This window comes from Macaca fascicularis, chromosome 8 (assembly GCF_037993035.2).
Source record: "Macaca fascicularis isolate 582-1 chromosome 8, T2T-MFA8v1.1".
NCBI lineage: Eukaryota > Metazoa > Chordata > Mammalia > Primates > Cercopithecidae > Macaca > Macaca fascicularis.
The window spans coordinates 134,634,222-134,651,495 of NC_088382.1; the positions used below are offsets into that span (position 1 = coordinate 134,634,222).

The 17,274-nt window shown below is 40.7% G+C and overlaps 1 protein-coding gene across 1 annotated transcript; it reads left to right on the forward strand.

The window, feature by feature from the left end:
• The first annotated feature begins 913 nt into the window (after positions 1-913).
• Positions 914-13,140, forward strand: ZNF572 (zinc finger protein 572). Its single transcript, XM_045398671.3, has 3 exons — positions 914-1,033; positions 9,351-9,464; positions 10,091-13,140. Exons 2-3 carry the CDS (start codon positions 9,386-9,388, stop codon positions 11,599-11,601), a joined length of 1,590 nt encoding a protein of 529 aa, XP_045254606.2. The 5' UTR covers positions 914-1,033; positions 9,351-9,385; the 3' UTR covers positions 11,602-13,140.
• Positions 13,141-17,274: the final 4,134 nt, after the last annotated feature.

The window sequence follows — 17,274 nt, forward strand, 5'->3', positions numbered from 1 at the left end:
AAAACAAAAACAAAAACAAAAACAAACCCAAAAAGAAAAAAAAAAAAAAACCGCCAAAGAGGAACTCTGTGTTGTAACAGGAAGAAACAGAATGGCAGTGTGCAGACTTGAGTGGATTGCTATGTTTGGTAGAGATGAGATGAAGGGACTGGCTTCTATTTTCTCTGTAATGAAAAAGGAGGGATTAAATACTTCTCCAGGAGTTAATAAGGGTGACTTGTAAACGAATTGTTTTATATGTGAATGGATGCCTTGGCTTTCTAACTTTCACAGATAAGTAAATATATATCCACGCTCACAGCGGTGGGAACAGAAACAGTAAGTGTTTAAAAATACTAGAATGAGACCAGGCACGGTGGCTCACGCCTGTAATCCCAGCACTTTGGGAGGCTGAGGCGAGCGGATCACGAGGTGAGGAGATCGAGACCATCCTGGCTAACACGGTGAAACCCCATCTCTACTAAAAATACAAAAATTAGCCGGGTATGGTGGCAGGTGCCTGTAGTCCCAGCTACTCGGGAGGCTGAGGCAGGAGGATTGCGTGAACCCGGGAGTCGGAGCTTGCAGTGAGGCGAGATCGCGCTACTGCACTCTAGCCTGGGTGACAGAGCGAGACTCCGTTTCAAAAAAAAAAAAAAATACTAGATTGATTTTTATTCTAATAGTGATGATAATTAATCTGATGATATTCTGATGGCAAGGAAAGGTATAAGCTCCAATCAGGCCTCTGTCGTAAGCCGCCTAACAAGTGACAGGAATGAGGTTCACAGCTGTCACAGCACAAGGAAAGGAAATCCACCCCCACGCTCCTTCTGGTCCAGGACCCTAAGGGTTAAGATCAACGAGAGTTGGCCATCACTGCTTCCTAGAGCGGCTCTAGCAAAGCCGCCAGGGGAGATGGGGGTAACTTCCTGTTTCTGCCTTCCGGGTTTGAGAGTTTAGGACCCTGGGTTGGTGGGGTTAGAGGGAGAGGGGGCGCCTTCCTCCTCGACTGCTGGGGGTGCAGGGCGCCTTGGGTGTAGCACCCAGAACAGTGAGTTCCTTCTTGGGGGGAAGGGAGCTGAGGGTTGCGGGCTAGAGGAGTGGAAACAGCTCCGTCCAGGCTGCAGTGGACATCCGGAGAGAGATCCCGCTGCTGCCAGGGGCGAAGGCCCAGCATCTCCCACCGGCGGGCCACCGTCATCCTTGTCCGCGGGGTCCCTTAAGGGATCCTGTCGGCCGGAGACCGTTTGGTATCCTGGAACTTCACCCCCCAGCGTCTCCAACTTGTCCCTGCCATTGGTTGTTAAAACTAGGCGTCAGGCAGTGCATTTTTGAAGGATTTCTGATCAAAGCACGGCCCCACTCTGATCAGCTAGTTGCTCTGTAACAGTGAAAACACTCCTTCCCCGTGGAGAGACATCTTAATGGCAACCCTTTATGGCCTTGCATTTGCCACCGTTTTGCTGAGCCACTGTTCCGGGGGCTCGTTTGCTGCCAAATTTAATAGTATTTTAGTAGGGAAAATGGAGGGGGGGAGGGTGGTAATGTGTTACCCAGACTCATGCTTCTTTTGTAAATACTTTGATAACAATATGTAACTTAGGACAGCAAAATATGTAACTCTATTCGAACAACTCCACCCCCTTCCTTTTTTTGCATTCAGGTGTATGGCTTTTTCCCTCCCCTCACTCAGACACTGGGGATACTAGTAGACTAGTTTCACGTTTCTCTAGAACAAATCCCTGCTTGCTGAGTGTGCTTATGGAATGTCGACTCACTTTGTTACAAGGTTTAGGAATGTAGATCTGTTTTCTAAAACGCCAGTCAATATATTCTAAAATAAAGGGACTCTTTGAGGATTATTTGTAGTTTGGCATTATGCCCAGCTCTGCTTCCCATTCTAGTTTATGATCATAGGTAAGAGGGTGAAAAAGGTCAGCATCCAAACAGACTTGGAGCTCAATCCTGCTCTACCACTTTCTAGGTGACCTTAGGAAAGTTTCTTAATACCTTTTAAACTCATCCTGTAAAATGCTGGTAGTTGTTCATACACCTCAGAGGGCTATTGTAAGAATTAAATGACAAATGTGTGGAAATTATTTCATTCACTACCTGGCACATAATAGGCAGCAATGGTGAAAATACAATATAAGTACAGATACTTTTTTTGGTTTTTAAAATGTGTGCTTTTGTATATCCTTTTATGTCCTTATTTTTCTCCCAAATAATGATATTCTTTATATTCTGAAATGGATGCCAGAAGTCCATATGTCACTGCCTTCCTGTGGTAGATCACATCATTTTCTTCTTTTTATTTCTTATTTTTTGTTGTTGAGACGGAATCTTGCTCTGTCGCCCAGGCTGGAGTGGTGCAGTGACACCATGTCGGCTCCCTGCAACCTCCGCCTCCTGGGTTCGAGCGGTTCTCCTGCCTCAGCCCCGTGAGTAGCTGGGACTACAGGCGCGTGCCACCACGCCCGGCTAATTTTTTGTAGTTTTAGTAGAGAACGGGGTTTCACTGCATAGCCAGGGTGGAACATTTTCTAGTCCCTTAAAATAGGTTACTGATTGTTGGCTCCAGAAGACAAAGTTTAGGCTGAAATGGGTATTGTGAATATGGTAGACTTAGGAACTAAGTGCAAGGAGGAAGAGGTCCTCTTGAGGCTCCTTTTTATATTGCAGGGTTATTGGCTATAATTATTCCACCTCTGCTTTGTCCTAATTTCTCCTTACTGGTTATGTAAATCCTAACTTTCCTTTGAAATTGACTTCAAAGGTTTCCTTCTGTCAAGACCAAGTTATTCTTTTGAAGCTAAACAGCGTGCTTTTTTTTCTTTAGCTGCTGCTTATGCCTGCATATTGATTCCTTGAAGTCTTTATAAAAGTTTTATTGGTGTCTTTTAAAAAAATATACTTTGTTTTTTAAATTAAAAGTGTTTCTAAGCTATGCGTGGACAATGAGGATTAGTATTCTGTCTTTGAAGCTTGATCCTCAAACCTTTAATGTGAAGATTTACTTTTTTTTTTTATTATGTAAGTTCTAGGGTACATGGGCACAACGTGCAGGTTTGTTACATATGTATACATGTGCCATGTTGGTGTGCTGCACCCATTAACTCGTCATTTACATTAGGTGTATCTCTTAATGCTATCCCTCCCCCCCTCCACAATAGGACCGGGTATGTGATGATCCCCTTCCTGTGTCTAAGTGATCTCATTGTTCAATTCCCACCTATGAGTGAGAACATGCGGTGTTTGGTTTTCTGTTCTTGCGATAGTTTGCTGAGAATGATGGTTTCCAGCTGCATCCATGTCCCTACAAAGGACACAAACTCATCCTTTTTTATGGCTGCATAGTATTCCATGGTGTATATGTGCCACATTTTCTTAATCCAGTCTGTCACTGATGGACATTTGGGTTGATTCCAAGTCTTTGCTATTGTGAATAGTACTGCAATAAACATACATGTGCATGTGCCTTTATAGCAGCATGACTTATAATCCTTTGGGTATATCCCCAGTAATGGGATGGCTGGGTCAAATGGTATGTCTAGTTCTAGATCCTTGAGGAATTGCCACACTGTTTTCCACAATGGTTGAACTAGTTTACAGTCCCACCAACGGTGTAAAAGTGTTTCTGTTTCTCCACATCCTCTCCAGCACCTGTTGTTTCCTGATTTTTTAATGATTGCCATTCTAACTGGTGTGAGATGGTATCTCATTGTGGTTTTGATTTGCCTTTCTCTGATGGCAAGTGATGATGAGCATTTTTTCATGTGTCTGTTGGCTGTATGAATGTCTTCTTTTGAGAAGTGTCTGTTCATATCCTTTGCCCACTTTTTGATGGGGTTGCTTGTTTTTTTCTTGTAAATTTGATTGAGTTCTTTGTAGGTTCTGGATATTAGCCCTTTGTCAGATGAGTAGATTGCAAAAATTTTCTCCCATCCTGTAGGTTGCCTCTTCACTCTGATGGTAGTTTCTTTTGCCATGCAGAAGCTCTTTAGTTTAATTAGATCCCATTTGTGTATTTTGACTTTTGTTGCTGTTGCTTTTGGTGTTTTAGTAATGGAGTCCTTGCCCATGCCTATGTCCTGAATGGTGTTGCCTAGGTTTTGTTCTAGCGTTTTTATGGTTTTAGGTCTAACATTTAAGTTTTAATCCATCTTGAATTAATTTTTGTATAAGGTGTAAGGAAGGGATCCAGTTTCAGCTTTCTACATATGGCTAGCCAGTTTTCCCAGCACCATTTATTAAATAGGGAATCTTTTCCCCATTTCTTGTTTTTGTAGGTTTGTCAAAGATCCATTGGTTGTAAATGTGTGGTGTTATTTCTGAGGCCCCTGTTCTGTTCCATTGGTCTATATTTCTGTTTTGGTACCAGTACCATGCTGTTTTGGTTACTGTAGCCTTGTAATATAGTTTGAAGTCAGGTAGCATGATGCCTCCAGCTTTGTTCTTTTGGCTTACGATCGTCTTGGCAATGCAGGGTCTTTTTTGGTTCCATATGAACTTTAAAGCAGTTTTTTCCAATTCTGTGAAGAAAGTCATTGGTAGCTTAATGGGGATGGCATTGAATCTATAAATTACCTTGTGCAGTATGGCCATTTTCACGATATTGATTCTTCCTATCCATGAGCATGGTATGTTCTTCCATTTGTTTGTGTCCTCTTTGATTTCACTGAGCAGTGGTTTGTAGTTCTCCTTGAAGAGGTCCTTTACATCCCTTGTAAGTTGGATTCCTAGGTATTTTATTCTTTTTGTAGCGATTGTGAATGGGAGTTCATTCATGATTTGGCTCTCTGTTTGTCTGTTACTGGTGTATAAGAATGCTTGTGATTTTTGCACATTGATTTTGTATCCTGAGACTTTGCTGAAGTTGCTTATCAGCTTAAGGAGATTTTGGGCTGAGATGATGGGGTTTTCTAAATATACAATCATGTCATCTGGAAACAGGGATAATTTGACTTTCTTCTTTTCCTAACTGAATACCCTTTATTTCTTTCTCTTGCCTGATTGCCCTAGCCAGAACTTCCAACACTATGTTGAATAGGAGTGGTGAGAGAGGGCATCCCTGTCTTGGGCTTTCAAAGGGAATGCTTCCAGTTTTTGCCCATTCAGTATGATATTTGCTGTGGGTTTTTCGTAAATAGCTCTTATTATTTTGAGATATGTTCCATCAATACCGAATTTATTGAGAGTTTTTAGCATGAAGGGCTGTTGAATTTTGTCAAAGGCCTTTTCTGCATCTGTTGAGATAATCATGTGGTTTTTGTCTTTGGTTCTGTTTATATGCTGGATTACGTTTATTGATTTGCGTATGTTGAACCAGCCTTGCATTCCAGGGATGAAGCCCACTTGATCATGGTGGATAAACTTTGATGTCCTGCTGGATTCGGTTTGCCAGTATTTTATTGAGGATTTTTGCATCGATGTTCATCAGGGATATTGGTCTAAAATTCTCTTTTTTTTTTTTTTTGTATCTCCGCCAGATGTTGGCCTCATAAAATGAGTTAGGGAGGATTCCCTCTTTTTCTATTGATTGGAATAGTTTCAGAAGGAATGGTACCAACTCCTCTTTGTACCTCTGGTAGAGTTCGGCTGTGAATCCGTCTGGTCCTGGACTTTTTTTGTTTGGTAGGCTATTAATTGTTGCCTCAATTTCAGAGCCTGCTATTGGTCTATTCAGGGATTCAACTTCTTCCTGGTTTAGTCTTGGGAGAGTGTAAGTGTCCAGGAAATTATCCATTTCTTCTAGGTTTTCCAGTTTATTTGTGTAGAGGTGTTTATAGTATTCCTTGATGGTAGTTTGTATTTCTGTGGGGTCGGTGGTGATAGCCCCTTCATCATTTTTTATTGCGTCTATTTGATTCTTCTCTATTTTCTTCTTTATTAGCCTTGCTAGCGGTCTATCAATTTTGTTGATCTTTTCAAAAATCCAGCTCCTGGATTCATTGATTTTTTGGAGGGTTTTTTGTGTCTCTATCTCCTTCAGTTCTGCTCTGATCTTAGTTATTTCTTGCCTTCTGCTAGCTTTTGAATGTGTTTGCTCTTGCTTCTCTAGTTCTTTTAATTGTGATGTTAGGGTGTCAACTTTAGATCTTTCCTGCCTTCTCTTGTGGGCATTTAGTGCTATAAATTTCCCTCTACACACTGCTTTAAATGTATCCCAGAGATTCTAGTATGTTGTATCTTTGTTCTTATTGGTTTCAAAGAACATCTTTATTTCTGCCTTCATTTCGTTATGTACCCAGTAGTCATTCAGGAGCAGGTTGTTCAGTTCCCATGTAGTTGAGCGGTTTTGATTGAGTTTCTTAGTCCTGAGTTCTAGTTTGATTGCACTGTGGTCTGAGAGACAGTTTGTTATAATTTCTGTTCTTTTACATTTGCTGAGGAGTGCTTTACTTACAAGTATATGGTCAATTTTGGAATAAATGTGATGTGGTGCTGAGAAGAATGTATATTCTCTTGATTTGGGGTGGAGAGTTCTGTAGATGTCTATTAGATCTGCTTGGTGCAGAGTTGAGTTCAATTCCTGGATATCCTTATTAACTTTCTGTCTCGTTGATCTGTCTAATGTTGACAGTGGGGTGTTAAAGTCTCCCATTATTATTGTATGGGAGTCTAAGTCTCTTTGTAAGTCTCTAAGGACTTGCTTTATGAATCTGGGTGCTCCTGTATTGGGTGCATATATATTTAGGATAGTTAGCTCTTCCTGATGAATTGATCCCTTTACCATTATGTAATGGCCTTCCTTGTCTCTTTTGATCTTTGATGGTTTAAAGTCTGTCTTATCAGAGACTAGGATTGCAAGCCCTGCTTTTTTTTGTTTTCCATTTGCTTGGTAGATCTTCCTCCATCCCTTTATTTTGAGCCTATGTTTGTCTCTGCATGTGAGATGGGTCTCCTGAATACAGCAAACTGATGGGTCTTGACTCTATCCAATTTGCCAGTCCGTGTCTTTTAATTGGACCATTTAGTCCATTTACATTTAAGGTTAATATTGTTATGTGTGAACTTGATCCTGTCATTATGATATTAGCTGGTTATTTTGCTCGCTAGTTGATGCAGTTTCTTTCTAGCATCGATGGACTTTACATTTTGACATGTTTTTGCTATGGCTGGTACCGGTTGTTCCTTTCCATGTTTAGTGCTTCCTTCAGGATCTCTTGTAGGGCAGGCCTGGTGGTGACTAAATCTCTTAGCATTTGCTTGTCTGTAAAGGATTTTATTTCTCCTTCACTTATGAAACTTAGTTTGGCTGGATATGAAATTCTGGGTTGAAAATTCTTTTCTTTAAGAATGTTGAATATTGGCCCCCAGTCTCTTCTGGCTTGGAGAGTTTCTGCCGAGAGATCTGCTGTTAGTCTGATGGGCTTCCCTTTGTGGGTAACCCGACCTTTCTCTCTGGCTGCCCTTAACATTTCTTCCTTCATTTCAACTTTGGTGAATCTGACAATTATGTGTCTTGGAGTTGCTCTTCTCGAGGAGTATCTTTGTGGCGTTCTCTGTCTTTCCTGAATTTGAATGTTAGCTTGCCTTACTAGGTTGGGGAAGTTCTCCTGGATGATATCCTACAGAGTGTTTTCCAACTTGGTTCCGTTTTCCCTGTCACTTTCAGGCATACCAGTCAGACATAGATTTGGTCTTTTCACATAATCCCATATTTCTTGGAGGCTTTGTTCATTTCTTTTTACTCTCTTTTCTCTACACTTCTCTTCTCGCTTCACTTCATTCATTTGATCTTCAATCGCTGATACTCTTTCTTCCAGTTGATCGAGTCGGTTACTGAAGCTTGTGCTTTTGTCATGTAGTTCTCGTGTTATGGTTTTCATCTCTATCAGTTCTTTTAAGGTCTTCTCTGCATTGATTATTCTAGTTATCCATTCATCCATTCTTTTTTCAAGGTTTTTAGTTTCTTTGCGCTGGTTACCTAGTTCCTCCTTTAGCTCTGAGAAGTTTGATCGAATGAAGCCTTCTTATCTCAGCTCGTCAAAGTCATTCTCTGTCCAGCTTTGTTCCGTTGCTGGTGATTAGCTGCGTTCCTTTGGATGGGGAGATGTGCTCTGATTTTTTGAATTTCCAGCTTTCCTGCACTGCTTTTTCCCCATCTTTGTGGTTTTTCTCTGCCTTTGGTCTTTGATGATGGTGACGTACTGATGGGGTTTTGGTGTGGGTGTCCTTTCTGTTTGTTAGTTTTCCTTCTAACAGTCAGGACCTTCAGCTGTAGGTCTGTTGGAGTTTGCTTGAGGTCCACTCCAGACCCTGTTTGCCTGGGTATCAGCAGCAGAGGCTGAAGATAGAATATTGCTGAACAGCAAGTGCTGCTGTCTGATTCTTGTTCTGGAAGCTTCGTCTCAGGGGTGTATCCCGCCATATGAGGTGTGAGGTGTTGGTCTGCACCTAGTGGGGGATGTCTCCCAGTTAGGCTACTCAGGGGTCAGGGACCCACTTGAGCAGGCAGTCTGTCCATTCTCAGATCTCAACCTCCATGCTGGCAGATCCACTGCTCTCTTCAAAGCTGTCAGACAGGGGCATTTACCTCTGCCGAGGTTTCTGCTGCTTTTTGTTTAGCTATGCCCTGTCCCCAGAGGAGGAGGCTACAGAGGCAGGCTGGCCTCCTTGAGCTGCTGTGGGTTCCACCCAATTAGAGCTTCCCGGTGGCTTTGTTTACCTACTTAAGCCTCAGCAATGGCGGACGCCCCTTCCCCAGCCTCGCTGCTGCCTTGCAGTTAGATCTCAGACTGCTGTGCTAGCAATGAGGGAGGCTCTCTGGGTGTGGGACCCTCTGGGCCAGCTGTGGGATATAATCTCCTGGTGTGCCGTTTGCTAAGACCCTTGGTAAAGCACAATATTAGGGTGGGAGTTACCTGATTTTCCAGGTGTTGTGTGTCTCAATTTCCTTTGGCTAGGAAAAGGAATTCCCTTCCCCCTTGCGCTTCCCAGGTGAGGCTGCCTCACCCTGCTTTAGCTCTCGCTGGTTGGGCTGCACCCGCGGACCAGCGCCAACTGTCTGGCACTCCCCAGTGAGATGAACCCGGTACCTCAGTTGAAAATGCAGAAATCACCCGTCTTCTGTGTTGCTCATGCTGGGAGCTGGAGGCTGGAGCTGTTCCTATTCAGCCATCTTGGGCGTGCCCCCCCGAAGATTTACTTTTTTGCATTGTTATTTCAGGGTTAACCCTTAATTCTAAACACTTGGATCTGAGATAAGATTTTCTAAAAGGGCTGCTAAGAGTTGTTTTTCTTATTTTCAGTATGGTTCATGGAACATTCTGTGCCTCCTATTGTTGTGTTGGAATGGTTGGGAAGGAAGGAGGAAGCATAAACTTTAACATATACCTTCAAACATAATTTATTTTCTTCCACAGGGTTTCTGATCTCTAACTTGGCTGTGATCATTGTGATGGAGCAAGAAAAAAAACTGTTGGTTTCAGATTCTAACAGCTTTATGGAGAGGGAGAGTTTGAAAAGCCCCTTCACAGGTGAGGGATCAAGACGATGGTCTGAATCCTTAGGAAATTTGATGTAGAAAGAACAGGACACTAGAATGAGACAAACCTTAATTTAATTCCTTGTTCTGTCACTTATAAGCTGTGTTAATTATTTTGGCCTCATTGTTCTCATCTTTAAGAAAATGAATAATACTGATTTCACATATATTTTAGAATTAGTGAAATACCCCATCCAAAGCTACTGTTCTTAATAAATAATGGCTATTGTTATTTCTATAGCATTTGCTAAGATTTTAGCAAAGCTATTGTCTAGTTTTTACCTGAGATGGTATCCTGTTCAATTTCACTCCTATTCACATCAATCCTGTTTTTTCTCTTAAGTCTTCTAGAACAAAATTTAATGCATTTCTTTTTAGATTGATGTTCCCTTTGCCAATAATGGTTCAAATAATGCATTAGTGTAGTTGCTAAGTACAAAAAAAATCCACCTGCTTCTGGTAAACAGAGGAAAAGAAGTGAAACTGTCTTTAAAAACTTTTTTATATGAAATATTTATGAGGTTTTACAGTGTTATTTCCTCTCTTCCACTGCAGTTTAGAATTTGTGTCTCTGGCAGAGGTGCAGAATATGGTTAGAATATTTGTTTATTCTTGCAGGAGATGAAAGTATGAATAATTTGGAAACTGTTCACCACAATAATCCTAAGGCAGATAAACTTAAAGAGAAACCTTCAGAATGGTCTAAAAGACATAGACCACAACATTATAAGCATGAGGATGCAAAAGAAATGCCACTGACATGGGTTCAAGATGAGATTTGGTGTCATGATTCCTATGAGAGTGATGGCAAGTCAGAGAATTGGGGAAATTTTATAGCTGAAGAGGAGGAAAAACCCAGTCACCAGGAATGGGACCCAGGAGAACATACCAATGCCTGTGTGCAGCAGAATTCATCCTTTGTAGACAGACCCTACAAATGTTCCGAATGTTGGAAAAGCTTCAGTAATAGTTCTCATTTGCGTACTCACCAGAGGACCCACTCAGGAGAAAAGCCTTATAAATGCTCTGAGTGTGCAAAATGCTTTTGTAACAGTTCTCACCTGATTCAGCATCTAAGAATGCACACAGGAGAGAAGCCCTACCAGTGTGGTGAATGTGGGAAAAGCTTCAGCAATACCTCCCATCTTATTATCCATGAGAGAACTCACACGGGAGAGAAACCCTATAAATGTCCCGAGTGTGGGAAGAGATTCAGCAGCAGCTCTCACCTTATTCAGCATCACAGATCACATACAGGTGAAAAACCATATGAATGTTCTGTCTGTGGAAAAGGCTTCAGTCATAGCTATGTCCTAATAGAACATCAGAGGACTCACACTGGAGAAAAACCTTATAAGTGCCCTGATTGTGGGAAGAGTTTTAGTCAGAGTTCCAGCCTCATTCGCCACCAGCGGACACACACAGGTGAGAAGCCCTACAAATGTCTTGAGTGTGGAAAAAGCTTTGGTTGTAATTCTACTCTAATAAAACATCAGCGAATACATACAGGAGAAAAGCCTTATCAATGTCCAGAATGTGGGAAGAATTTTAGTCGTAGTTCAAACCTTATTACACACCAGAAAATGCACACAGGAGAGAAATCCTATGAAAGTTCTGAATATGAAGAAAGTTTGAGTCAGAACTGCAATGTGATAGAAGAATGCAGAATGCAGTTAGGAGAAAAACCATATAGATGTTGTGAATGTGGAAAGAGTTTTGGCCTTAGCTCCCATCTCATTAGACATCAGAGAACACATACAGGAGAAAAGCCTTACAGATGTTCTGAGTGCTGGAAAACTTTCAGTCAGAGTTCCACCCTGGTGATTCACCAAAGGACACATACAGGAGAGAAACCTTATAAATGTCCTGATTGTGGTGAATGCTTCAGTCAGAGCTTTAACCTCATCAGGCACCGGAGGACCCACATAGGGGAAAAACCTTACAAATGTACCAGCTGTGAGAAATGCTTCAGCAGAAGTGCCTACCTCAGTCAGCATCGGAAAATTCATGTAGAAAAGCCTTTTGAGTCTCCTGACGTTGGGGATTTTCCTCGTGAATGGACTTGGAAAAGCTGCTCAGGGGAAGTGCCCCTCATCCCTTCATTTTCAGTACCAAATTCATCTTCCTGAGTCCCAAAGCCTGGTGATGGTTTTTTCTTCCTTGTCGGACCACGACAATGTAGGTATTCTGTGATTGATGTGCTATAAAGTTTCTTTGATGTGTTTGTTAAAACATTTGGAAAAAGTCAACCTCCCAGTTTAAAGGATGGGAAGACCCCAATCACCAGGTTATCGGATCTGTCCAGTGAGAGATTCATCCACCAAGGATGAAGAAAGGAGGACTTTAAAAAATTTAAGGTAAGATGGCAATAGCTTCAAAAGAAATGTACAGAGTAATCCTGAGAGTAAGCAAAGGAACCGTGAGAACCTGAAGCTAGAATTGCTATTGAATTACTTTATTTTATCTTCGTTTACTAGATAGAGATACATCGTTACCAGCCTCAGGGGTTTACCCAGAGAAAGGGTATTTTTGAGCAAATAATGTGATTTCCTGGCTATTTTGTTGGGGCTTAAGAAGGAAAATATTTTTTTTTTTTCAAATGCATTTTTAGTCACTAAAAATAAAACTATTGTAGCATCTAGAACTATACTGTCCAATACCATAGCCTCTAGCCATATGTAGCTATTTGTATTAAGATTAATTGAAATTTTAAATCCAGTTCCTCAGTCACACTAGCCACTTTCTAAGTGTTCAGTAGCTCTATGTGACCAGCAGCTGCTGTATTGGATATTATAGAAGGTTCTTTCATTCAAGATCATTATTCTTGACAGACCCATAAATATTTCCTATAAAGACTGTAGAAATGTGTTCTGGAGGGTTTGCTCTCCAAAAGGAATTGTAACATAGAGTAGAACTGGGATACAGTATTGAAGACACTGGGTTTAGAGATTGGATATTTTAATGATTGTGTGTTCTAATTCATGTGCTGCCGACTGAGTTATCTAGTGATATGACCTCACTGTCTTGACCAAAGCCAGAATAGAAGGCAGGATTCCTGAATTCTGTCTTACAATTTTTAATGAAGAGCCTTTTCCCCAAGTTATCCCATTATGTAATTCTTGGTCAGCTCAAGAACTTGGTTTTTTTTCTAATAATTAACTCACTAATTCGGAGCCAGTGTCCAAGGACAGTTTGCCATTAAGGAGTAGTGAGACTTCTTAGCTTCAGTACTGACAGTTTTCTTTTGCCTCTTGACATAATTGGTATATGGATCTGATAACTGAGGCCCCATCTTCCCTACTCATTCTTATGGGAATGATGCTTTGGAAATTATTAGATATATCCTATTCCCTTCCTCCCATTTTATTTCCTACTAGTGCAAAAGGTAGACAAGTAGGAAGGTTAGGACTCCTGAGTTGCCCATGATTTCATCTAATTTTTTGGATTCAGAATATAGTTTATGAATAATATGCAGAGATGCATATTATGAATGTGAAGCCAGAATGGGTCAGTTGTAGCTGCTGCAAAGGTCTGTAGCTGATGGTCATTTAATTGCATGGGGATTATTTTATCTTTCATGATTGTGGTGCACCTGATACTGGCAGGGTATTTGTGTGTTTTTGTATTGTTATTTGATTACAAAAATAAAGCAAAAACTAACAAATAAAGGTATTGAAGAAGAATTTGGGGGAAATTTTCTACTTTCAGAAAAGGGGGAAAACATTAGGCATTATTGGCCTTTTATTTTTATTTTTTTCTTATTCATTAATTTTTTTTTTTTTGAGACGGAGTCTCACTCTGTCGCCCAGGCTGGAGTGCAGTGGCGCGATCTTGGCTCACTGCAAGCTCCACCTCCCAGGTTCATGCCATTCTCCTGTCTCAGCCTCCCGAGTAGCTGGGACTACAGGTGCCCACCACCACGCCTGGCTAATTTTTTGTATTTTTAGTAGAGACAGGGTTTCACCTTGTTAGCCAGGATGGTCTTGATCTCCTGACCTCGTGATCCACCCGCCTCGGCCTCCCAAAGTGCTGGGATTACAGGTGTGAGCCACCGCACCCGGCCCTTATTCATTAATTTTTTTGAGATAAGGTCTCACACTGTCAACCAGACTGCAGTGCAATGGCACCATCATAGCTGACTGCAGCCTCAAACTCCTGGGCTCAAGGGATCTTCCCATCTCAGCCTCCTGAGTAGCTAGGACTACAGTGCACGCCACTGCAGTCAGCTAATTTTAAAATTTTTGTAGAGACAGAGTCTTGCTATGTTGCCCAGGCTGGTGTTGAACTCCTGGCTTCATGCAGTTCTCCTCCTCAGCCTCCCAAGCTGCTGAGATTACAGGTGTGAGCCACCAAACCCGGCCCATTATTGGCTTTTATATGACCTCACCTGAGTATTTTTCTGTCTCTGTATGTTATCTGGTATTGCCCAAATTTTATTAAATTGTAATATTTCAGGACAAGTTTTTATAGTAACTAATAGTTTGATTAATGCTTGATAACTAAGGAGTTATCAACTTAGGAGTTTGCTGATAAACTTAGGAGTTTGCTGTTGAGGCTGAAATTCAGTTACAAGGCAGCAGTGGTTGGGGTGATACAAAATCAATCACATGCTCTGTGGCAGGTAGCCACTCTGAGCCTCAGTTCCCTCATCTGTAAAACAGAAATAATGCCTGCCTTACAGGGTTACCATAAACATTAAATGAATGTTTGCAAATCATATAGCACAGTGCTTAAACATAGCAGGGTATCAATAAATGGTAATTACTTGCTGCTGCTATTATTAATTGAAACAAACTGAAAAAAAAAGTTATCCACATGTTTTGAAAGTAGAAGTAGTAGTACAGCCCCAAACTTATCTTACTTGTAGATTCTTTATGATCAACTTCAGGAATTTTAACGGATAAAATATTGGAAAAGCACAGAACTATATTGTTTGCAAACTGTCTAAAACACTTTTATTTTATTCACCTTGTAAGCAGCTATAACAAAAAAAAACAGGAAATTTTACTAAATTTTCTTTTTATTCATGAAACAAAGAATTTGGTTTAAACTGGAAAAGAACAAAATCACAAGTTCAATATAAGTTAATTTGCATCTGAAGAGATTAATAACAGGTACAATTTATGTTCTGTCACCATCACCTATACAATGTACTATGATGGCTGGTAATATATAAAATCTATTTCACAAACCTTGATGTCTACCAGAATAAAGATGTTCACATCTTAGATGGGTTAAGATGGGCTCCATTAGTAGGACAATTTGGCAAAAATCCTTGTCTCTTTGGATTGAAAATGAGGAAAACAAAAAAGAGATTTGTACCTTATGATGGAGAACATAACATAGTCAAACATAATATGTGATGCGTTTATCTCAGTTTCATTAATCAGCAAGTAGACTCTTTGTTTAGCTCCATGAGAAAGAAATTCTATATTCTCTATTTTTCTTGCTAGCATAAAGGACTCAGCATGTGAATAAAGAAAGCATTCTTTATTTACAAGTGATTTATTTCATGGTTTCTTTTTAATTAAATAGAAGACACCTATAATGTATATTTTTCCTACTCAAAGAAGGAGCTCATATATATTTTCCATGCCATAGCATAGGGACAGCCATGTCAATGCATGTACTCACAACTATAGGAGGGAACTCACTCCCTAACTGCTGCACAGCCTACCAGAGGGCATGTAAGCATAAGTCTCTGTAGTAATTAAGGTAAAGTCTTAACTCCCATCATCCCAAGTTATCCAAGTTGGGTCTACCAAATGGGCCTTCTCCTTAGTGCTGTAGAAGTTTCTACAGCACTAGAAACTTGAGAGGTGAGAGGTAGTGGAGTACAGCGGTACTGTGACTGTTACCCTTTATGCATTAATCATTGATCTCAGCCAGTCTCATTTTCTGAAATCATGGTGCTTTAGTCTCCTTAGTGTTGCCATAGCAGAATACCTGAGCTGGGTAATTTATAAAGAAAAGAGGTTTTATTTGGCTCATGATTCTGATGGCTGGAAAGTTCAAGAGCATGAGGCCAATATCTGCTTGCTTCTGTTGAGGGTTTCTGTGCTGTGTCATAACATGGCAGAAGGTCAAGGGTGAAGACAGCACATGCAAAGGGGCAGGACATGAGAGTTGCAATCACTCCATAACAGCTCACTCTCAGAAACTAATCCTGTCTCATGTGAGAGGTCTCCCGTGAGAGAGAGAGGTCACTCGCGGACAAGAATTGTACAAGAATTGGCAGCACGCTGCCTATAAGAGCAGAGGGAGCCCCCGTGACTCAGATGCCTCCCATTAGGCCCCACTTCTTAAAGGTTCCACCTCCCAACATTGCTACACTGAGAATTAAGGTCCCAATATGAGTTTTGGTGGGGACACTCAAATCATAGCATTTGGTAACAACAAGACTGTCATTACAGTAGTCCCCCCTTATCCAAGGTTTTGCTTTCTGGGGTTTTAGTTACCCTTGATCAACCATGGTGTGAAAATATTACATCACTACTCTTGCTCTTTGGGGCCTTTATTAAGTATGGTAAGGATTATTTGAAGATGAGCATTATGATACCACAACAGTAGATGTGATAACTGAGATGGCTACTAAGTGATTTATAGCAATCCAGGCTGGAAATAGTGGGATAGTGAGACATTTTGTCATCCTACTCAGAACAGCAGGCAGTTTAAAACTTAGAAATTATTTCTGGAGTTTTCCATTTACATCACAATGCCTACATCATTTATTTCATTTCATGTCATCATGAAGCCATTGTACTCTTTCATCACCACCTCAAGAAGAAAGGTAAGTACAGTACAATAAGATATTTTGAGAGAGAGACCAAATTCACATAACTTTATTACAGTATATTATTATAATTGTTCTATTAGTTATTGTTGATCTCTTACTGTACCTCATTTATAAATTAAAATGTATCATATTTAATTTATGTGATAAAATTAAACTCTATCATACATAAACTTTGTGTATGGAAAAAACTTAGTACGTATAGGGTTCAGTACTGTCCTTGGTTTCAGGCATCTATCGGAAGTCTTGGAATGTGTCCCCAGCAGATAAGGGGGACTACTATGCTTTTTAAAATTCTGTATTTGATTTTATGTATTTATTCTTTCAAGCAGTATAACCATTCATTCAACAAAAATTTACTTGATGCCTAACATGTGTTTAGCAGAGGTCATGTGACAGTGGGAGAGGCAAATGTGAGGACAATCCAGTTGTAGGAAAACACGCAGTTTTTTGGTTGGCTGCTTTCTCCTTGGCAGCTCTGGAACTACACTTACTCTACTGAATCCTTAATCTTCAAACTTAACAGATGATCTGAAAAGCTAGAGATAACAGTAGATTAAAGTGGGTTATGTTTTCTCTGTGAAAATGCAAGCTCTGTGAAGTTTGACACAGTGCTTTGCACATAGTCGTGCTTAATAGTTATTGGGTGGGTGTCATATGCTTATGTGTTTTATGCTAATGTGTAAGAGTACACCCTTCCAGGATATGGATCCATTTTTGTGACTGAATGGATCCAGTTTTGTAACCCTTAAGCCCAACACAAAGCCTGGCATATGAAGTGTTTATGGGTTTCGGTTGAGGGGTTTTCACCAATGAATAAAGTCTGCGGGATTAGATTGTATAATCCCAGTGTCTCCTTGGGCTGGTTTGTAAATGAAAGTTGCTATGATAGGAGGCTGGGTGTATCCTCACACTAACCTTAGAGGACATTTAAAAAGTGTCCTGGCTGGGCACAATGGCGCATGTCTGTAATCCCAACACTTTGGGAGGCTGAGGCAGGCGGATCACT